This window comes from Microplitis mediator, chromosome 5 (genome assembly GCF_029852145.1).
Source record: "Microplitis mediator isolate UGA2020A chromosome 5, iyMicMedi2.1, whole genome shotgun sequence".
Lineage (NCBI taxonomy): Eukaryota > Metazoa > Arthropoda > Insecta > Hymenoptera > Braconidae > Microplitis > Microplitis mediator.
Window position 1 is genome coordinate 19,879,870 of NC_079973.1, and position 23,269 is coordinate 19,903,138.

Below are 23,269 nucleotides of genomic sequence, written 5' to 3' on the forward strand. Positions count from 1 at the left end.
AATTGAAATTAAAAACCGTTCTTTGGATAGGATTTTTTTTCCGATATATAGAAACTTTTTTTATAACCGCCGAAAGAAAAAAAAATATCGATTTTTTTGGAGCACCTTAGTGCCCAGTAATCATTCGTAGCTAGATAATTTAATATTTTATATTACGTTTCATTGATGTAAAGTTCCCATTGAGATTATTATTATCATCACAAATAATGGTATCACATCAATTACTTTGAATTACAATCAGTTGGATTCACTATTAGAATATGACTGAGCTCAAAAGTTTTTTTTTCTCTTTTAAATGAATTTATTATTTTATACGAATATTTTCATAGATTACAATTAAATATAATTTATGATAATTATATATTGATAGCTTCAGATAAATTCGATGTAATTAATTTTATATTTTTCTATAAATTATTTATTTCATTAAAATTTCAATAGCCCAGTAATCAATTTCATTCAATAATTTCATGATAGTTCATAATTTTAATTAATCAATTTTATAAATTAATAAAAATAATTTATTTGCAAAACAATCTTAGTAAAAAAATGTTATTTAAGCTTTCATTATTTTTTACATAATAAATTTTCTCGGAAATAAGATAATCAAGTAAAAAATATTCATAAAAGTAATACAATATTTTAATTTACGAAATACGATACATTATCATATTGTGTAGCGTTATCATATTTAATATAAAAACAGCACATAAATTTATTTATTATACATTTACTATTTGCACGAGAGGCTCTTATTTATTTCGATCGCAACACAAATAATTTAAGTAGTCAATGCAAATCGTTGAATTTGTCATGCATGGAATTTTTGATGAGATCGATTGCAGTAAATTTATTATTCAATGATAACAATAACAATAAAATATAACCATCAAAATATAGAAATATATTTCCAATCACCTTTTCAACCGCAATTTCCTTACATCAATTATTCTGTTCCTCTGGAAATCCGAAATACAAAAAAAACAGACTATATTTTATACAATTTCTCATATTGAAGGAAAGCATTCAAATACTACTCACTCGATGGCTTTTGAATTTTTTTATCTTTACTACAACGGGGATCACAGCACGAATCCAATGTCCTACAGTCTACAGCTTCGACTTTATAATAACGTCTAGTGTTACTAGATGATGGATGTTTTCGTCTTTTAGATTTAATAATAATATTGCTAGGCAGCATAATATCATCCCAAGGAATTTCAATGTCTTCTTTAATGCATTTTTCCGCTTTAGGTAATGGATTTATACGACCTGGAGTTTCCAAAACTATTTTATCCCAAGGTATTTCCAAAGTGGAATCACAAATGGCCAATAATTCTGGCGATTTTCTAATCTCGACAATAACATTATCGACCAATAAATCATTCCAAGGCAGTTCCATTTTTCCTGAAGATTCTTTCTTCTCCAAACTTTGATCTTTATCGCTGTCATTATCATTATCACCCATCATTCTCAGATTCTGGTTATCGTGAGCAGGAATTTCAACTTGCGGACGAATTTTCAAAGAATCTCGCGGCAGCGCAATGTCTTTCCAAGGTAACTCGACTTTCGAATCACATTTTAATGAAGCATCCGAGTACTCTTGCTGAAGATTACTCATATATGGCTCATACCATACTTCTTCTTCTGGTTTGTGAACGAGGGTCTGTCGTTTCTTGTTACATTTATCGTGTACTCGATTATTTGGTATTTTTTCACGGAAATTATATCTACTGTAGTCTGCGTGCGTATATATACTCGGTCTTTGCGGGTTTCCAATTACGTAATACATGATTATTGATGATAAAAAAATATATTTTAACCTGTTCCAAGTAATTAGTTGTAAAATACCTCGTGCAGATAAAAAGCTCATTTTAATACCTCATCATCCATTTCATTTTTTTTTTTTAATCCGACATTTTTATAAATTTTAATTAATGTTATTTAATTGACATTTAAATAACTAAATTTTCTTACCAGTAATTTTCAAAAAACACGAAAAATCTTTAACTATTAGGTTTTTTTTTCTTCATTTTATTTATTAATTTACACTACTAATTTAAAATTACAATTTGACGTATACGCGCCATTTTGTTTATTGCTCATGATCCAGAAGTTAACAGACAATTAACAATTTTCACAATTTTTTTTTTTTTTTTTTCAACAAATCAATTGCAAAAAAAAAACTAAAAAGTTGGTGGAAATGATTTAAGATGAGTGGATCGTGATTTTGTGATTTGGTGATAATAGAGCACTACCTCTCCGAGGTGTGCAAAAAATGCATATGTAGAAAATTTAAAAAAAAATAGGCGCAATTTTTTGAAATATTTTTTTTTTCATAATTTAGCGTTTTTAAAAAAATCCAAAAATTATTAAACGTCGGCTAACTTCAGTGTCATTATTGCAAGATCCAGAAGTTAACAGACAATTAAAAATTTTCACATTTTTTTTTCACCAAATAAATCACAAAAAAAAACAAACTAACAATTTTTTTAGTAGTAAATGCATATGTAGAATATTTAAAAAACTATAGGCGCAATTTTTTAAAATTTTTTTTGCTCAGACAAAATTTAAAAAAAAATTCAAATCTTTTGAAAAATTAAATTTTTTGTTCCATATACGTCATACTCGTTTTTAAATAAAAAAAAATTTGATTATCTGATTCAAATATTACGAATATTCAAAAGTTTTAAAATTCCCGCGCAAAATTATTGAGCAGTTCGCGCCATCTATTCCGCAAGTTTGAAATTACAACCAAACAAACCAATTCCCGAGAAGTCGATAATAGGAAATTTGTAGCGCCACATTCGCGGCATTTGTTCTCGACTTAACAATACAAATACACTTACCAAAATAAAATAATAAATTACCCAGTCGCCACATCATTCTACTAAAATTAACATAAGTCCAATAGTCAAATAAAAATAAACAAATATTTAATCATCAAAGAATATTCTCCAATAACAAGTTTTTTAATAAAATCTAAAGTTTTTTTTTTTTTTTAAATTAAAACTTTGACTCACGCAGTCCAACGACATTTAGAAGTCAGCCATCTTGCGATCCTAATCAAAGATCTTTTGCTAGCGGGTTTCGTTGTCTGGTTTTTCGGCCAGTTAATATCAACACACACTTCATCAGATGGCTTTAAAACGAATTAATAAGGTACGTTAGCAATTTATTGTCTTATTAAATAATAAACATCATCATAAATAACCATCATCTCGATAATATTTCGTCATAACGCCCATCGGGGTTACAACTGGAGCAATGAAAGCTAGGCATTAAAAATCGTCCCTCATTCACTTACTCACTACGTCCTTTTTTGCCACATATATATATATATATATAAATATATATTCAGCCATATATCTACATACATATATACATATATGCATCCATATATCTATGTAGATATTCATATATATTTATAAATATATATGTCCATCATTACCGTGTGATATAAATAAAAAAATTAAAAAAATCTTTTATTACACCAGTATTTTTTTTTTTTTTACCAGCAAAAATTTTATTATTATTAATAATGACAATAATTAGCATAATTTTTTTATTGTCAAGGTGACAGTATTCAAATTAACAAAAAAAATTATTTTTTAATGCCCATTTTAATAAATTACCGGAAGTAACGTAAAACCGCACGTTACTTCTATATATATATATATACATATATATACATGGGTATGTTACATGTATGTAAAATTTGTAGATTGAAAATTACTATAAATATTTATAGTAATAATCATAATAATTAATCAATAACTTAATTAACTTCTAGACATTAATAACAATAAATAATTAATGATACCGAAATTAGCCGTCTAATTTTTTGGAACTGATAAATCAAAAAAAAAAATATTTCGAAAAATGACACTTTTAGTTTTTGAAATTTTCTAGATGTGCATTTTTTTAGTTTTTTTTTTTTTTAATTAAGTCGTTGAAATAAAAATTTGAAAATTTTCATCTGCTAATTTGAGGATCATGATAATTAATTTGATGGTAATGATAGTAATTATAATTACAAAATAATCATTATCATCAGACACAATTTGAAGGGATGGATTACTGATAAATATGATCATGAAACAGGTTAGGAATTAGTCATCCGAATATGATGTAGATATCTGGTGATATAGGCGGTAGAGGTGCACTGTCATTTTGTTGTGCAATGAAATGTATTAATATTAATATTTATTGTTAACTTTTAAATAAAATTTTTAATTCACATGCTGGTGAAATTTACTGTAAAAGTCGACAATTAGAGTATGGAGTCATACTTTTGTCGGTACTGAGTTTGAGTGATGGCGATCTGTTATCAGCTTAAGACGTAATTTGATGAGTTTCTGATAAACGAAATCAAAGAGCTTTCAAGATTAGTTTTATTATTGTTTGACGTACAATGACGAATGTACTTGTGTATACATGTATATATATTTTAATTGTTATCGATTGATTTAAAGACACGTGTACTTTTGATGGTTTAATTATTTATAGAATCGAGTAACTGGACTTTATTTGTTGATTGGATATTTATTTGTTGTTTTGTTGTTGTAGGAACTTCAAGATCTTGGAAGAGATCCACCTGCACAATGCTCAGCTGGCCCTGTAGGAGAAGATTGTAAGATTTTTTTTTATTATTATTTTATTTAAATCCGTGTTCTGCTTTTTGTCTGAAGTCATTGATAATTAAAAAAAAAAACTTGTTTCTAAAGTGACTCCAATTTCTTGAATAGAGTAAAGTAATTTGAAGTAAGAGACCCAGTACCCGATCAGGGAAGTAGTACCCGATTACTCATATATTTGTCTATCTATATTTACTAAATATAGATATAGAAATACATGGAGTGATCGGGTACTAGGCCTTTTACTTTATTACATTTATTTTTTTTAAATGTCTCAATAAATGCGTCTGAATTTAAAGTAAAAATTTGTAGTATTCGAATTTAAATATAAATTTGAGTTAGCCATATTGGAGTCACCAGTTAAAATTTTTTAAAATCCTAATTCAATCACTGGAAAAATTACGGAGCAAAATTTAAATTCATTTAGACATGTAATTTTTTTATTATAACATTTTAAAAAAGAGAGTATTTGTAAAATGAAAGTATACTAATATTAGTTAAAATTTTAAAAATATTCTTGGGTGCAATTTGTCATTTCTTTTTCTTCTAGAATAATTATTTTTATCTGGAACTTATTTTTATTTTTTGTCATAATTAGTAGACTAAAAATAGTCTCGGAATTTCTCCTGGAGTCAGAAAAAAGTCAGAGAATTTTACATTATTACCATTGTCTTAAAATCATTCCATAATTATCTTTTTACACAAGAGAAAAAATATCAACTGAAAGTAAATATTCTTGATTCAAAAAAATTTTTTTGAAAATCTGAATTTTCTCAGAGAGTAGAAATCTTCTTTGACCGACAAATTCTCTTGGCTCAAAAAAATCTTGACTTGGTTTCCGATAACGTTTTTCTTCCAAAATATTTTCTTGACTCAACTTTTTTTAAGCACCTGAACAGAACGAAAATAAAAAAATAAAATCATCAATAAAAAATCTACTGGATTTAAATTTCTGAAATGTTTCGCATGTCAACCGAAAATTTCAGCCTCCAATTACCTCCCAAGTCAACTTAAGCAGTCAAGTTACATAAATTTTTTTCATTTTCGTTACACGAAAAACCTTCCAATCTTCAGGTACATATTTTTTCTGTGTACGTTTAACTGAAGTACTGCGTAAATTATAACTAATGAATTATTTTAAATAAAAATAACTTCCGGTTTTAAAGAATTACTTAACTTACTTTCAAATTAACTAATCAAAATTTTTTATTTTCAAAATTATCACTAAAATTAAATCCTCACATTTTAAAAATCCCGCTAAAAAATAAAATTGAATAATAAATTTGTAACTAAATTATTCTTAAGTAAAAATCAATGTCTGATAATTTATTTAAATTTTAACTGTTTATTTTTTTTTGTTACAGTATTCCACTGGCAGGCGACTATAATGGGACCAGTAAGTATTTAAATAAAATTTTTCAATCGATAATAAAATTTAGCTCAATTAAATACTCAAATTATCTATAATCAATTCTAATCATGTTTATCTACAACAAAAAAACAAATTAGGATTTTTACTTTCAAATAAAAAATATTTAAATTCATTTCATAACTAATTGTTACTAACTCATATATTAAATTTAATTATAATTATTTATATTGTATTTTTTTTTTTTTAGCCTGACAGTCCGTATCAAGGAGGTGTATTTTTTCTTACAATTCATTTTCCCACAGATTATCCATTCAAACCACCCAAGGTAAATAAAATAATTAATAAACTTTGAAATTTTTGCATCAAAACTTAATTATTAATAATTAAAATATTTATTCAATTAACAGGTAGCATTCACGACCAGAATTTATCACCCAAATATAAACAGTAATGGTAGCATTTGCTTGGATATATTGAGATCGCAGTGGTCTCCAGCGCTTACTATTTCAAAAGGTATCTTATAAATAAATTAATACTAATTATTATTTATCTAAAACGTAATTTATTTACAAAATAAAATTATTTACAGTTTTACTATCAATATGCTCTCTTCTGTGCGATCCAAATCCCGATGACCCGCTGGTCCCAGAAATAGCGAGGATATACAAAACCGATCGAGAGAAATACAACGAATTGGCCCGTGAATGGACGCGCAAGTATGCCATGTGATGCGTCAATTTCTGTTGATTTCAAATAAAAAAAATAAAAATAAACAAACAGCAACAACAAACAAAAAAAATAAAATAAAAATAAACACCACCACCAACGAGCAGCCCCAAGCCTAATGCCACTTATCTCGTTCAGCACCGATTAAAACTAGCAATTGCTCGTTACAATTATGATGATGAGGATAATGGTAATTTAATAAGTTGTGCCGCAGTTCACGCTCGCAGTCGCATACGCTCAGGTCTCATGAAAAAATAAAAATTTAAAAACAAAAAAAAATGGTATTAATAATAAATAGCAAAGCAACCACGTGATTACCCACGCAAAAATAATTTATCTCTCTTCACTTCATCCTGGTCAATAATGAAGCCTGCGAGTTTTTTTTTGCGGGACAACACGAGGCTATTCGAGGCACTTTACAAGGTGGTCACACTTACACTAACACACGTTTTAAAAACAATTTGAGAAAAAAAAATGTCCGCTTTGATTTTTCATAAACAATAAAACTAAAATAAAAAATAAACAATAGGAATGAAAGTAGGATTTGTATTTGAATTAGTTTAATTTTCAATGAATATGTGCTTATATATAAATATTAATTAATTAATTGTAATTATTGATAATAATAATATTTACCTACTTTCTCAGTGACTAAAAATTCGTACCATCACATCGGTTGTTAGTTTTTTAAAATTATATTCGATACTGAGCGTTGCCCGTCCCTGGAAACAATGCGGTTAATTTTTTTGTAAGACTGGGCTCTATATAAATATTACTTCAATACCTATTCCGTTTTGTTTCATTATTATTATTAATATTAATTACTACTACTGATAAAAGAAAAAAGAAAAAAAAACAATAAATATGGCACCTGTATTTTTAAAAAAATGAATTCGTTAGCATCTTAGCTCGTTTTGACGGTGTGTGAAACATTAAGTAAAATAATAATTTAATTGTTTATTTAAATATTTGTGGCTGAACGGCAAAATGTGACAAAGGCTCACTGGTATATAATATAAATAATTATAAATATCAGTTGTATTTATAATGATAATAATAATTATAATTATTATTAATTAATTAATTTTACAATGTTCAAAATTAAATGTTCAATCACTTTTTAAAAAAATAATTACGAATAATAATAAATCAACTCTTTTTTTTGCGTTTTCAATAATTTATTCTTTATATTTTTTTAGTTATCCCTTTTATCAATAATATTAATTAATATAATATATAAACATAATTAATTTTACTTGCCGTTATTACCATGTCGCGTTTGCCGCTCATCCACGCTATTTTTATGGCATTTTTTATTAGTAATTAATAGTATTTATCAAAAAAAAAATAATCAAGTTAATTATTATTTTTTTTTTATTTAAAGGGGCCTCTAATTATTTTGTTTGTCCTTCACTTCAACAATTATTTATATTTAGTAAATTATTTTTATCAGAAATTTTTTTAATCAAAAATCGGACAATAACGAACGAATAAAATTTTTTATCAAATCCGTATCATAAATATTTATTTATTAATTAAAATTGAATTTATTTTTTATTGTATTGTAGTTGTGAAGGAACTTGTGAGCTCAATTATAAAAAAAAAATAATTACTTACCCCAGTGGATCCGAATCACGGTATTTTACGACAAATTACGACATTTTACGGTAAAAGTACGGCAAGTTACGATATTTTGCGATAATCCTGCAGTAATTTACGGTAAACTTGCGGTATTTTTATCGCAAATGTGCGGTAAAATCACGGTATTTTACCGTAAACGTGCAGATTTACTGAAAAAAATACGGAATTTTACCACAGAGTCAAGTATTGTACTACGTTACGGTAATAACGCCGTGACTTGCGATAATTCGCCGTAAATTTACGGTAATCTTTAGATTTTTTTCGGTAAAACTGCGGTATTCTATAGTAAATGTGCAGTAATATTGCGTTATTTTACCGTAAACGTGCAGATATACTGAATAAAATACGGAATTTTACCGCAGAGTGAAGTATTGTACTACGTTACGGTAATATCGCCGTGACTTGTGGTAATTCGCCGTATATTTACGGTAATCCTACGATTTTTTTTCGGTAAAACTGCGGTATCTTATGGTAAATATGCGGTAACATTGCGGTATTTTACCGTAAACGTGCAGACTTACTGAAAAAAATACGGAATTTTACCGCAGAGTGAAGTATTGTGCTAAGTTACGGCAAGAACGCAGTGGCTTGCGGTAATTCGCTGTAAATTTACGGCAATCCTACGATATTTTACGGTAAAACTGCGGTATTTTATAGTAAATGTGCAAATTTACTGAAAAATTACATTTTACCATAAAGGTATTGCACTGTGGGAGTAAAAATGCCGCGAATTCCGGTATTTTACCGCAATTTGTCACAAATGACCGTAAAATGCGGGAAATTTGGAGTAATTTACCTACCGTAGTTCGGATTCGCTAGAGTATGTATTATTTATTAAATTTTTAAGTAATAATTAAATTTTAATTAAAGGAACGAACCTTAATTAGAAAAATCCTTGATAAAAAAAAAAAAGTATTTGTGATAAGGATTTTTTATATTGCACATCTTAATAACTAGTGACGTTTTCATGGTATGAATAATAATAATAATTTGAAATAAAAATTAATCGTGATACGCCATGATCGTGGATCTCTTAATTAGAGAGTAAGATTAATTAACAAAAATGAATGAAATGTGTCCAGTGTAAGAAGTAAGAAAATTTTGTAAAGCACGAATTATCAGTACTGGTGCTTATGAATAAACTGAATATTTAAAAAAAAATATTGTAAGACGTAGTGAAAAAAAAAACAATGTTTTTGTCTTTGGAAAGTTCATCGATGCCAACTTTTTTATCCAGGTGGACATTTGTCATAATTAATGAATTAATGGTTAATAAAAAGGAAGCGCGGCACAATAGGTATTTAATAAACTGAACTTTTAGTACAGAAAATTACGAAAAAATTAATTTAATTGAAGAAGAAAGGAATAAGTTTTATTACATAAAATTATTGAAATTGATAATCATCAGTCGGAATATTATTTTTAATTTTGTTAGAGAAATAATTAATGAAAATGCGATGCGGTCAATGTGTGATTATTATTTTTTAAAATGCAATGATGAACATTTTTAATAACTTATCTTGTGTACATTTTAGCATTAGCCCTTTATATAATAAAGTCCACATAACAATAATATTTAATAGATAATTATAATTATATATTTATTATATTATTTTCATTGTTGGGAAGATATCAACTGACAATAATTTCATTTTTCAACCATCATTATTTACGTAATTTTTCCATTACGGTATGACAAAATATAATATATTTGCTTACTGTTTAATTACATAATGTAAATTATTTAAGTAATTGCTTTTATGTAAACTAAATTATATTGAGTACTTCTTATCAACTTATTTGATAAATTACTCAATTTAGCGCATTAACGATAATTTTATCGATCGATATTAAAAAAATATATCATCTGGCTATACCCGGAATGGAAAAGTATATTTCTTATTTATGAAATTTTATATTTACACAGAAAAAATGGATTTCTTGGCATAAGAAATATTTTGCATTATAAATTGAAGACAAGAATTTTTTTCTTGCTCCAAGAAAATTTTTGCTTTCAATTTATAATGCAAAAAATTTCTAGGTACAAGTAAAAATTTTTTTGTATAAATTAAGATTAATGAGGATGAGGCTATTCATGATTTCCTATGAAGAGTGCCCTGTAACTTTGCTCCTGTTGGGAATAACCCAGTACAATATAAACGTTTCTTGTTCATTATGATGTCCTCTTGTAGAAAAAATCCTAAAAAAAATTTATTTTTTTACTGCAGAGCGAGTGAAAATCTTTTGCGCCAAGAAATTTTTTTTTCTGTGTCCTTTCGGGTAATTATTTTAATCGAATTCAAAGATGAGCCAAATCGATCGATTATTTTAAAAGTTGTGGATATGGGAATTTTCCTAATTTAAAAAAAAAAATTGTTTTTTATTCATTTATTTTCAAATATTCGAGATTGTGAATTTGTTAGAAGAAATTTTTATGAAACACAAATTATGGAGTGAAAATTAAAGCTGATTTCACGAACTTCGAGATGCATTTTACAAAATTAAGTTATCACTTTTCGTTCAAAATTTATTTAAGGAAAAGGCAAGAAATGCTATTTTTTCAAGCATAAAAAAAAATGTAAACACCCATATTTTCTAAACTATTCGATCGATATTGCTCATTTTCGAACTTGATCAAGGTAATTTCTCTAAGAACAAGTATATTAAGTTTCAACGATCCTGAAGTTATCAGACAGTTAAAAATTTTCGAATTGTTGTTTCAACGACTTAATTTAAAAAAAAAATAATTATAAAAATACGCACATGTAGAGAATTTAATAAACTATAGGTGCAATTTTTTCAAATATTTTTTTTTTTATCATTTATTGTTTAAAAAAAATCCAAAAATTATTGGACGCCGGCTAACTTCAGTATCATTAAGTTTCATTAAGATCCGGTAAAAATTGTAGCCAGTATCCATCTGACTTTGCGCGTTATATCACATATAAATATACACATATAAACTTTTGAACTGATGACGTTTCCCGGCAAAATAAAACAATAATACAGTAAAATTTTTTGAAAGTTGCGACATGAGACTACAATATCTATATTTCTAAAAAAAAATAGACCTAAATATGTTTAAATTTTTGTGAAAACAGGTTTATATTTTCTATAAATAATTTTTCAAGTAATTAAAAATATTATAGCAGTAAACTTTTTTTTAAATTGATAAATGATTTCTTATACAAAGCACTAGTGTATTCTTAATTTTATCACTTCTCCAAGTAGTAAAAAAATATCATTATAAATTATAAGTAATTAAACAGTATGAAATTGATTTCACTAGCCAATTAAATAGAAAATATTTTTATTGTCATAATTTTTAGCAGTAGATACGATGGAAAATAATTTAACAGTTGATACCTTTCCAATTTTTATTTAAATATCTCATAATATTAAACATCTAAAATTTTTTAAAAATACCTTCAGATCTTTTTCTTTTTACCAAAAAAAAAAAATTAACGCAGTTAATTATTAAAAAATTAAAAAATGATGAGATATTTAAAAGATGAGCGAAGTTATTTTTAAAAAGAGAGATTAATTAAACCTCAGGGCTACTTAGGATTATATTAATTATTTAATGAATTTAAGGTAAAAAAGTGTTTTGTGTTTAAAAAAAATATGTAAGTTGGTCGTGTAAAACTCACAATACTGGCAATGAGTAAGACGTGTAAAGTCCGAGGAACGGTGAGAGTGGCTCTGGTCGTAGGTGGTGACGCAAGAAGCAAGAGGTAAACGAGTAAGCAGACCCCTACTTCAAAAGTTAAGTCTTGCGATGCGAATTAACGTGGTACGATAATGTGTACGCGAGCTAACTCGCGTGAAGCAGAGCAAGAGAATGGGAAAGACCAAAGCAAACGGAGACCAGGACTGAGTTGAGTGAGTCGTCAGCCTCGACCAAGAGACCAGTCCAGTCGTGTCTTCCATACCTGTACGGTTTCGTTTACTCCTCGAGTACTAGTGTACTGGTAATTATAATAATAATTATTATAATAGTAATCGTCTCAAGACCTCGGCTGTTTTCTTCAGTGTATGTCTTGAGACGTTAACGCGACATCCTAGAGTGTGTCGTCTGGCCTCCTTGGGTTTGTTCTCGTGAAATGAAAGCCGCTTGACTGGACTCAATTAATATTTTTTAATTTTTCACCAAGACGACCTTTGACCCTGCCTCTTTATATTTGAGGTAGGTTTTGTATTTTATTTTTTTATTCATATTTTTACTTTACTGTCATTAATTAATTTATATAAATTTTTAATTTTGATTACTATTTTTTTTAAAATTTCATTTGTATTTTAATTAAAATTTTTTTATTCAAACATTAACTTGAAATTTAATTCTCTATAATTTTTTGTAAAATTTTTATGGTAAAAAATGATTTTATTAATTAAAATTTTTTTTTACTTAATTAAAAAAAATATTAATTACTTTTTAATTAAATAACAGTAAATTTCTACTACCAGTTTCTTAAAGTTAAGAGTCATCTTTACCTTAAATTTCTCCTTGATCTTTCTTTTAGTCGATTACGTAAAATAAAATTTAAACTTCCAAAAGACCCAAGTTAACTTTTTCTGTTTAAATATTTGGTAATAAACACAAACTCTTACGTGTAAGTAACAACTTTAGATACATTTCTCTCAGTAAACTTTCACATAAATTAGATTCGAGCAGATCTCGGTTCTTGTGGTTCTTAAGAGAGAGTGAAAATATATTTTATTATCTCAAAAAATAATAAATCATACTTCAATTAAACCGCGACTTTACAATGTAACACTAATAATATAATATTTATTTTTAAAAGTATCAATTTTAAATAATTTGCTTGTACTTAAAATTAGATTTACCTACTTTGTAATTTTTTTTTCTTCCTGATCACTCAGAGAAAGTTCAATAATCTCTTGATTTAAAATTAAACTAAATTAAAATTACTGACTTATTTTATTCATTAGATAATAAATAAGGACAAGATTTTCGCCTTGATTTAGAAATGAATGGTTCAAATGTTTGATATTACGGCGAAAATATTGGTCTTATCAGAAAAGTTTTTAAACAAAAGTTGTAGGAAATTTAATTTTCTAAAAAAAATGTCTCTTTAGATTTTTTTATACGGCCAATATTTTCACCGTAATTAAAAAATTAAGATTCATCATGAATAATTCAAATTTTGATAATTATGAAAATTTTAATTTTGAAATTACGGCTTTCATTTTAGCCCCAAGAAAAAATTATAAAAGACACTTTTTTTATAAAATTAAATTTCCTACAACTTTTGCTTAGAAAATTTTTTTACACGACCAATATTTTCACCGCAATTCAAAAATTAAGATTCATAATGATTAATTCAAATTTTTGATAATTATGAAAATTTTAATTTTGAAATTACGGCTTTATTTTTAGCCCTAAGAAAAAATTATAAGAGACATTTTTTTTATACAATTAATATTCCTACAACTTTTGCTTAAAAAATTTTTTTATACAACCAATATTTTTTCCGTAAAATCAAAAATTTTCCCGGCCCTAATAATAAATCTATAATTTAAATATAAAACAAGAATTCGTCATAAAGAAGCTAAATTTTTATGGAGAAAGTACAAACATTGTAAACACATGTCATGCTAAATAATAATACATGATGATAATGTAAATCGTGCATGAATGCGAAAATAAACCGCTATCGCAATTAAATTACGATTTGAAATTGAAAATTTAATTTTTTAATTTTTTTCGTTCAGGTAAAATCGCACCTGGAAAAAAGGCTTTTCAATGATGAAACTATTGGCAGGTGTAGAGGAGGTCAACGATGAAGAAACTAAAGAATTAAATAATAAATCGCTTGTTACCAATACTAATAATAATAACAATAATATTCATAATAATAATAATAATAAATCGAGTGCCGATAATGAAGTAACGAAACCGTGTTTAAGAAAAGTAAGTCAATACATTTTATTTTATATTTTTATTGCTATAATTTTTTTATATTCATTGTTTTTTTTATTGCTATCTTTCCGAACGAATAAATCGCGTGGATATGCATGTGTTATTTTCCGGGTTATATAGTTAATGTATGTGATTTTCATTACATATGGAATTTCTAATGCTCATTCTCGAAAGTTATTACTTACTACGTTTTTTTATATTTTATTTTGTAGTGAAACTATTTTGCTTTATATTTATATAATATTAGATTGTGCCAAACAAAATCCCGTGTAAAAAAAAATGGTTGGAAAAAGATTTAAAAAGAGTTGACTATTATGAACTTCAAAATGTGACACAATGACGAACTTTTTTTAAACGATTTTTAAACTTTTGAAAATACATAGAAAAAAATAATTGACTTCATACTCAAAATTTTTCAGTGCAAAATACGTTCAGAAAAATCTGATTTTGAACTATTTCTGCACGCAGAGGATTTTTGAATAAAAATTACCCATAAAATTTGGTACTGTGAAGACATCTAGCCAATAACTAAATTTTTACTATGTTGTTGGTAGAAATTGCACTTCATTTACATGCTACCGAGCAGTATATTTTACAATGTACATGGGAGAAATTTAGATATTTACCACATGTTTTCACATTATCAAATTTTTTAAGTAATTTTTACTCAAAATTTCTCTGCGTGTGAACGATTTTCGTTTTAGAATATCTGAATAATATTAGAATATTCAATAATTTTTCTTTTGAATTTTTAAAAGTTTAAAAAAAGTTCGTCGTTGTGTCACGTTTTAAAATTTACAATAGTCAACACTTTTTCAACAATTTTTTTTTATACGGGATCGTAATTTTTTTTGTCCTACACGAAAATTACGGTGTATGTGACGCAAAAAAAAAAATTGGGTACCAATTTGAGGTTTTCAACTCGATGATAAAACGCGCACTCGCTTGAATAAAATTTTCCACTCAAATAACAGGAAATTTTTTTTTTTTAATTTGAAGTTTTAGAACTCGTTGACGGATCAATAAATTAAAATGACCTCAACATTTTTTGTAAAAAAATAAATGCTCTAGAAAAGGTCTCTTATAATTTTTTGATAAATCGAACCATTCAAAAGTTACTTTTTTAGGAAAATTTCTTTTTTTTTTTTTTTCAAACAATTAATGTGTAAAACCTGTAACTTTTGAACTGTGAAATTAAATAAACATTAAAAAACATAATTTGATTGAAAAAACAGTGACCTGCAAAAACAGTTCTATGACATTTTACGATTAGATTGATAATAATGCAGGAAAAGTGAAAAAAAAAATAGAAATTTACCATAAATTTGAATTTAAACTTGAATAACTATTATAAAAAAAATTATTGGAAAAAGATTAAAGAGACGTTGATTATTCCAAACTTAAAAATGTGACATAACGATGGGTTTTTTTTAAACTTTTGAAAATTCAAGGGAAAAATCAATGAATATCCTTATATTATTATGTACCTGAAGAACGGAACGTTTTTCACGCAACGAAAATAACAAAATTTATGTAATTTGACTGCTTAAGGGATAATTAGAGGTGTTTACAATTCGGCTTACAAACCAGCACCTATGCAAAAAATTTCAGAAATATAAATTCAATAGATTTTTTACTTTTCATTTTGTCATTTTATTTTCGTTTCGAAAAAAACGTTTTGATCTTCAGGTACATATATTATTAAGATATCAAAAATCAGCTTTTCTGAACGTATTTTGCACTGAAAAAAATTGTTGAACCTAGCACTTTTAACAAAGAGTCATAAAAGTTTCAAAAACAATTTTAGTTTTCTTTAATTTTCAATTCTTTTATATAAATTTTAACATTTTCTTGATTTTAAAAATTACTTGTAATATTTGTCTAACTTTATTATTATCTTTTTTTACGGCCATTGAAAAATAATTTTATTTCCTATAGATTCAAATAAAAATGAAATAATGCGACCTTACAATTTTATAATTACACTATCAACGTCCCCAATCGCAATCTTCCGCGTAATACATTTACTATTTGTTTATTTTCAATTAATAAAATGTCAAAGAAGGAAAATTGTAGAACATTTATCTAGATAAATAGGTAATTTAAAAAAAAAAAAAAATAATGGATAGGATAAAACACGCCTACAGTTTAGACTTGACACAGTGAGATGAAAAGCAGGTTCCGTTTGCGACCTACTTGCTTTCTTTTATACAACTTAGCTACTTTCTTATATTATAAACTACACATCTCATCGTGATATGCCATTGCTTTAATATCTCTCCTTTTATTTTACTAAACTTATTAAATGTATCTCTACTAAATTTACTTTTCGAGTATCTTCTGAACGCCATATCAACGGATAATTTTTTTCATTTATACTCTTCCATGTTCTTTTATTTTTATTCTCATTTTATAACACAAACTAAAGACTTTTTTTTCACTAAATTTACTATTTTATGGTCTTTCAAATCCCAATGATTTATGATGAACTTTTTGTGAGCAATTAGTTTTTTGTGCCGAGTATTTATTGAAAGTAAAGACTTTAATATTTATCCGACAATTTGAAAGTAAAAAAATTCACCTTCATTTTCGTACCAGTAAAAGTCCGAAAAAAATTTTTATTTAAAAAAAAAAGAAAGTACGACATTTTGTTAAAAGAAATTTAACAGTTTTTTAATAATACATTTTCGATTTTACTTAATCAATATAAATATATATATAAAAAATTTTGTTACGAATTGTTTACACAGAAATGAGATAAAAATTAATCATAAAGTACCAGCGAAATTTTTTTTTATTTCTAGTAACATCTTTAGTAACTTTCAATATTTTATTTTATTATTTATCATAAATAATTTCAGAAATCATTAAATAAAATTTAATTATCAAAGTGAAATCATATAAATATCAATGAGAAAAAAAATTAAGTTTGGGCCGGTATGAAATAACATTAAAAATTTATAGCTTTTGAATTGAATGTAAAAAATTAAAGATGAAATTTTTTGTTCATTAATGACTCGCGTTTTTGTATTTTTAAAATAAAATTAATTTTTTCTTTACTATTTTTTATTTTGCGATAAATAAACCGGGTTTATATATTTAAATAACGTACAAAATATATTTATAAGATCTATGTAATATCGATTTTTCATATATATTAGTCAACATATGTAAAAGTACACAGAAACAAAGGATTTTTTCGCGCAAGAAATATTTTGCATCGTGAATTAAAAACAAAAATTTTCTTAGGACTAAAAAATTTTTTTTGACGTAAGAATTTTTTCCTTGCCTCAAAAAATGTTTTCTCTCTCCAAGAAAACTTTTGTTTTCAATTTATAATGCTAAATATTTCTTAAGGAAAGTAAAAATTTTTTTGGATCGAGTAAAAATTGTTTACGCCAAGAAATCTTTTTTTTCTGTGAAATATTTGCAATTACTCATTAAAATTTTTTCATGACTAGTCGTGAGTAATTTCCAATAAAATAGTATTCAATAATCATAATAATAATAAAAATATAAGTGGAACTATAGATTTTAAAAAAGATTTTTATAAAACTTATAGAATATTCATCATTTATTGATAAATTATTCAGTTTTCATTAATTATTTTTTTTTCTTCTACTCAATTAAAAACAGGTTTCAATATATCAGTTAACATATACTATATATTTAATAAAACTATTTATGACTATTTTTTCTCAATGTCAGTTTCACATATCATAATATAAAGTTCAATAACAGTAACAGTAACACAGATATCATGATTATTATTTTAAAATAAAATTTATTTATTTAAATATTATTGTCATATATCAATATTCCGAATAACAGTCGAGGGGAAAATAGACTTAGAAATTCCATACTTCAATAAGTCGTCTATAGTGTTTGGAAAACGAAAGCAAAAAATTTACAAGACATTTTAAATAATAAACGAAAAATATAGAAATAAATATAAACAACAGTAAGTGGCACGTGGCCCTATCGGGACGATAGCCAAAAAGGAACCAAAAAAAAAGTCATCGATAGAATACGGTCCCAGAAATAGGATTTTTAAATTAGTGAACGATTACTCGAAATCGGTCAAGTTTTTTGGTGGGTCTCCTAAATACATTCAAGTGGAAATGGATTTAAATAAAAACTCAGTTCAATAATTAAACTGTTTGAATGTTCATGTTTATTTTTTTACGGTTCATTTCTTTTTGGATCAACGTTATTTTTAAGAAATTATTTTAATTGTTGTTGTTTTTTTTTTATTATTCGCACTGTGATAAAGCGAACGAACACTGAAAAATTTTGAAAATTGCAGAAAGCGTTAATAAATAAATAAATAAATATGATGATCTTGATAGACAGTTCATGTCAATTATACTAATATGTAAATAGTAAACTCCTCATTGATATTAATTTCTTACAAATTAATTAAATAAATAAACATAATTATTTATTCATAGAAAAAAAAATACGATAAACAAAACTGATAACGATTTATTCAAGTGCACATGTTATTAAGACAATAATCTAAATAAATATCCATGTAAATATGAAGTAGATAAACTTTTTTATGCTCAAGGGTCAACTTTATAAATTGCGTAACAATCCTGATTAACTATTCGATTTCCGTCCTCGTGTTTTGTTTCTCGTGCATCAAAACGATTTTCTATGCAAAAATCGTAACAATAACAAGTACCGTTTAAATGTCATTCAAATTATTTCAATTTATTTTTTAAATTTATTATCAAACTTTTTTTTCCTTCTATTGATAAATAATAAAAATAATCTTTATTGTTGGATGAAATTAAATGAATTAATCGTTGGAAAAAAAATTTTTAACGGTTTAATCATTAAATTTATCGAGAACTATAGTATATATATTAATTTTTTTTGTTCTTGTTTTTTGAATAAACGGAAGTCTTCTTTGACTGTTAAATTGAGCATCAGGATTAAAGACGTAGAGGACGCAGAACTTGGCCTACTTGTCTTAGTGAAATTCATTGAACTCATGGCCTTAATACTTTCAACTCCATTCAACTTATAGACTTTATTATTATTAATGTATATTAATAATTACCTGACAATCAGACATTTATAAAAAAAATATATAAAAATACGCATACTCAAAATTAATCTAAAGTACTTTTGTCAAATATTTTTCTATTTACTTGAGTAATAAATACCTGCACTGAAGTTAAGAAAGCAAACGAATATTTAAAATTAATTCTGGAAATTTTTTTTCTTAAACTGAATAGACTTGAGGTCAAAGTTAATGTACTGAATAAAATATTGAATGCTTGATTTAATTATTTGTCTAGTGATGCACTTATTTACTAATGCCAATTATTGTTACGAATTATGACACGCTCACATTTCCTGTTCGTTATTTATCACTGTTTAATTATTTTGATTAACATCAATGAATAATTTTGTTATTTGAAGATAAAAACAACTGCACATGTCAGACCAAAGGAACCTGCTGGATCGCCAATAAAAGGCGAAATCACACCAGAAGATGAAGAAAAAATGCGACGATTGCTTCCCATTGAAGAAGCACCTGAGCATCTTACACACAATCCATTTATTTTACATGGATACCGCGGTTATTTGACGACTAAATTATGCATAGAAAGGTTTTAATTTTTTATTATTTTTTAAATTATTAGTGCATTGGAACTTGAAATTTAAATTTCAGCAGTCAGTCAGAAACAAGTTAATTTAAGATCAATGGTGTCATCAACTATTAGCGTAAGCGTCAATTGTCATTTGCACTTTATAATTAAGCAGATACATTTACGTAAATAAAATTAATGGTTTAAAATTACTATTAATCAAATGACAAGTATGAGCTCAAATTATGAATGCTTTTAGTAAGCGGGCAGGAAAATTATTTGTTTGTTTCCAAGGGACGAAACAAGTTTGTTTCTGCCCGCTGACTAAAGACATTCACATTTTACGAGTTTGCTAATATTTGTTCACGACATTGGACTGAAATTAGATTCTTTCGACTGGCTGTAGAGACACTGAAACTGCAAGTTTCGATGCTGGTATCATGAAAAATTAAATAATATTGTAAAAGTATAAAATAAATAATTTATTTTTCATAGTATATTCTGGTGGACAAATGAAACAATAAATATATGGAGTCATATATTTGGATGGATGCTCTTTTTAGGATTAACAATGTACGATCTTTGTTTACTAAATATACACGCTCCTTTTGGAGACAAAATAATTGTTGCACTTTTACTCGTGTGCTTTCAGGTAATAATTACATTATTTTATTATTATGTCAGTTGAATAAATTACGTCAATTAAATAATAAATTATATCGCGTCACTAATTATAAAAAAACTTACTTTTTTATACGCTCCTTTGATATTAGTCACTAATTTTAAAACCAAAAAGACCCAATAACATAATTATTTTTTTTAAATTTCTTCAGAGATACTTTTATCCCACTATTAAAATGGAAATTTTATTTTACACTTTTTCATTAATTAAAACAAAGGATTAAATGTCCAAAAATGGAGCAGTGGCCACAAATAGTACCTCTACCCTATAATTTTTTTTTTAATTGCTAATAGTTTTGTAGACTTATTCTAAAGCTGAAAATTTAGAAAGCCAAAGGGAGTGTAATTTAAGTTTTATGCCCTTTTCACTTTCAAAAATTTTTTCAATTTTTAGCTATAAAATATGTCTACAAAATGATTGGCAATGAAAAAAAAATTATACGCCTTTTTGGCTTTAGAGAGTTTCCTAAAGCCGACAGGGCGTATAAAAATATAAGTCCTTTTAAAATTAGTAACGCGATATGTCATATTAATAAAAAATAATTAAACTTATAGGCATGTATGATTTTATCATCAATATATCATACATTTTCATGTAGAAGTGAAAAGGATTATTGGTGTTTTTTGTGCTACGATTTATTTGGAATAGCACTTAGTTTACTTGCTATTTATATGTCTGGAGTTTACTACGCGTTTTGGTGTCACAAAGTAAGTTAACTAGTATTTATTTTTAATATCAACAATAAATAATTGAATGATAATTTATTTCTAACAGGAACTACAACAATTTTACCTGATAACTGTGTTGCTGATATTTGTAATCGCAATGATACTGCAGATACCGAGTCTTGAAGTTAATGGAAATGTTAAATTATTGGTGTTTGTTGGTTGGGCAGCGTATGGTGTCTTACCAACATTTCACTGGGGTATTGCAATGGGTGGTATGGACAATCCGATTGTAAAAATGTTGATACCGAGAGTATTAGGGATGTATGTTATAAGTGGTTGTGCATTTGCCATATATATGAGTAAAATACCAGAACGTTTTTATCCAGGTAATATTAATGTTATAGAGAAAAATAATTATGCAAATTAATTTACCTTTGATGAATATTTCAATCGTACGTTAATTTACGTACTTTTATGCTTTCAATCATTTCTTTTGATCCTTTGAAATTTGAAATTTCGCTCCCATGTTACTCCGAAACTCAGAATAAATTTATGAAAAATGAAGAAGCGATAAGTCGCTTTATTACTGACAGTAACTTGTACGAATTTTTTAAGTAATTGGACCAAATATTGGATTCGAACACTAGACTTTTATAGTCGGGACAGAACTTGCGATTTCGAGTAAAATGTGACAGTTGTTAAGTAAAAAATGAAACTGTAAAAATTATAAATAAACTTTTGACGCAGATGAAGACTACAAAAAAAACGGATCTGGAGATTCATAACAACCGTTAAAAATTAATTTCCCTGATTAAAAACTCTGATTGAATTCATGATCAAGATCACGATCTGAAGAAAATTCAAATCGGAAATTTTCGATTGACTTTCAATCAGTTTTAAACAGATTTATTTGAAAAGTTCCGAACAAATCTGATTGAAAGTTAATCAGAAATCGAAAAGTTAATCGAAAAAAAATTATTTTCCAATTTAATATCATTAAAAAATTACAATCGGATACTTGAAACGCTCCCTAGAAATTCTGATTGAATGTTTGTGTCTGATTAAATCTGATAGAAATTCGATTAAGTTTCAATCAGATTAAACCAGGGTTTAACGGCTAATTTTGTATGTTATTTTTATTTTTTATATGTAGTGAAGTGGGAAAATAAAATAATATACGAGTTATTAAAAAGTATTGCTGCTTAAAAAAGAATTAAGTCCATTACTTTGATAAAATCATCAACAAAAAAAAAAAAAAACTCATATTTAATAGACCCCATGATGTAATTTACTGTTATTTCTCTTTTAAAAAACTTACATATGTCTAAAAACATGATAATAAATTTTGAGCCAACGTTTGGCAAACGATTTCTCTTAAACACATAAATAGTTTTTCGATTATGATCCTAATCGTGATGATACAGGACGTAGAAGAAATATAACAGAAATATTCACTAAGAGTAAATTTATTATGTTTACCTCCTAAATTTATTGATAGTAATAATTTATTGGTTACTTTGAATTTTTTCAGGCTCTGTAGATTTTATTGGATCGTCTCACCAATGGTGGCATGCACTTGTTGTACTCGCTCTATATTATTGGCACAATACCGGTATGCTCTACGTCGAATACCGTATGAATCACGGTTGTCCTACAAATATGAAGTTGTGATAATTTTATAAATATACTATAATAAATATTATAATTATTGTTTACCTATAGTATCAATTGTTTATTATTATATGAATTTATTATTATTATTAATTAATAAATAAGTTATTTTTATTGAATTAAAAATTAAAGCTGATTGATTATAATCCTCAAATTTTTAGTTTCACTATTCAATAATTTTTTAAAGTGGTCTTTAAAATCTAGTATAAAATAAAATTTCTTATCATATAGTCAACTACTATTCTTCATAATGAAATCGATTTACGGAAAATAAATTACCAAAAAAAGAAATAATCAGTTCATGTTAACTGATGCGTTGTAGATAATA

At 26.2% G+C, this 23,269-nt stretch overlaps 3 protein-coding genes and 1 long non-coding RNA gene across 6 annotated transcripts; 2 read left to right on the forward strand and 2 right to left on the reverse strand.

Annotated features, from left to right (window-relative positions):
* Positions 1-562: 562 nt before the first annotated feature.
* On the reverse strand, positions 563-2,107 carry LOC130667721 (uncharacterized). Of its 2 annotated transcripts, XM_057469527.1 has the most exons (3): positions 1,978-2,073; positions 1,042-1,823; positions 563-959 (listed from the first exon to the last, which is right to left on the reverse strand). In XM_057469527.1, exons 2-3 carry the CDS (start codon positions 1,790-1,792, stop codon positions 943-945), a joined length of 768 nt encoding a protein of 255 aa, XP_057325510.1. In that variant the 5' UTR covers positions 1,793-1,823; positions 1,978-2,073; the 3' UTR covers positions 563-942. The 2 variants fall into 2 exon arrangements, with proteins under 2 accessions (XP_057325510.1, XP_057325508.1); XM_057469525.1 differs by having other exon boundaries at positions 1,042-2,107.
* A 786-nt stretch (positions 2,108-2,893) lies between these two features.
* LOC130667276 (ubiquitin-conjugating enzyme E2-17 kDa) lies at positions 2,894-7,918 on the forward strand. Its single transcript, XM_057468743.1, has 6 exons — positions 2,894-3,162; positions 4,570-4,633; positions 6,002-6,033; positions 6,257-6,334; positions 6,417-6,522; positions 6,599-7,918. Exons 1-6 carry the CDS (start codon positions 3,139-3,141, stop codon positions 6,736-6,738), a joined length of 444 nt encoding a protein of 147 aa, XP_057324726.1. The 5' UTR covers positions 2,894-3,138; the 3' UTR covers positions 6,739-7,918.
* Positions 7,203-12,153, reverse strand: LOC130667277 (uncharacterized). Its single transcript, XR_008989819.1, has 2 exons — positions 12,027-12,153; positions 7,203-10,576 (listed from the first exon to the last, which is right to left on the reverse strand). It is a non-coding gene; the product is annotated as an uncharacterized LOC130667277 (long non-coding RNA).
* A 57-nt stretch (positions 12,154-12,210) lies between these two features.
* LOC130667274 (progestin and adipoQ receptor family member 3) lies at positions 12,211-23,067 on the forward strand. 2 transcript variants are annotated; one of them, XM_057468739.1, is made up of 7 exons: positions 12,211-12,347; positions 14,110-14,308; positions 19,751-19,941; positions 20,416-20,572; positions 21,157-21,309; positions 21,377-21,656; positions 22,802-23,067. In XM_057468739.1, exons 2-7 carry the CDS (start codon positions 14,141-14,143, stop codon positions 22,939-22,941), a joined length of 1,089 nt encoding a protein of 362 aa, XP_057324722.1. In that variant the 5' UTR covers positions 12,211-12,347; positions 14,110-14,140; the 3' UTR covers positions 22,942-23,067. The 2 variants fall into 2 exon arrangements, with proteins under 2 accessions (XP_057324722.1, XP_057324721.1); XM_057468738.1 differs by having other exon boundaries at positions 12,274-12,562.
* Positions 23,068-23,269: the final 202 nt, after the last annotated feature.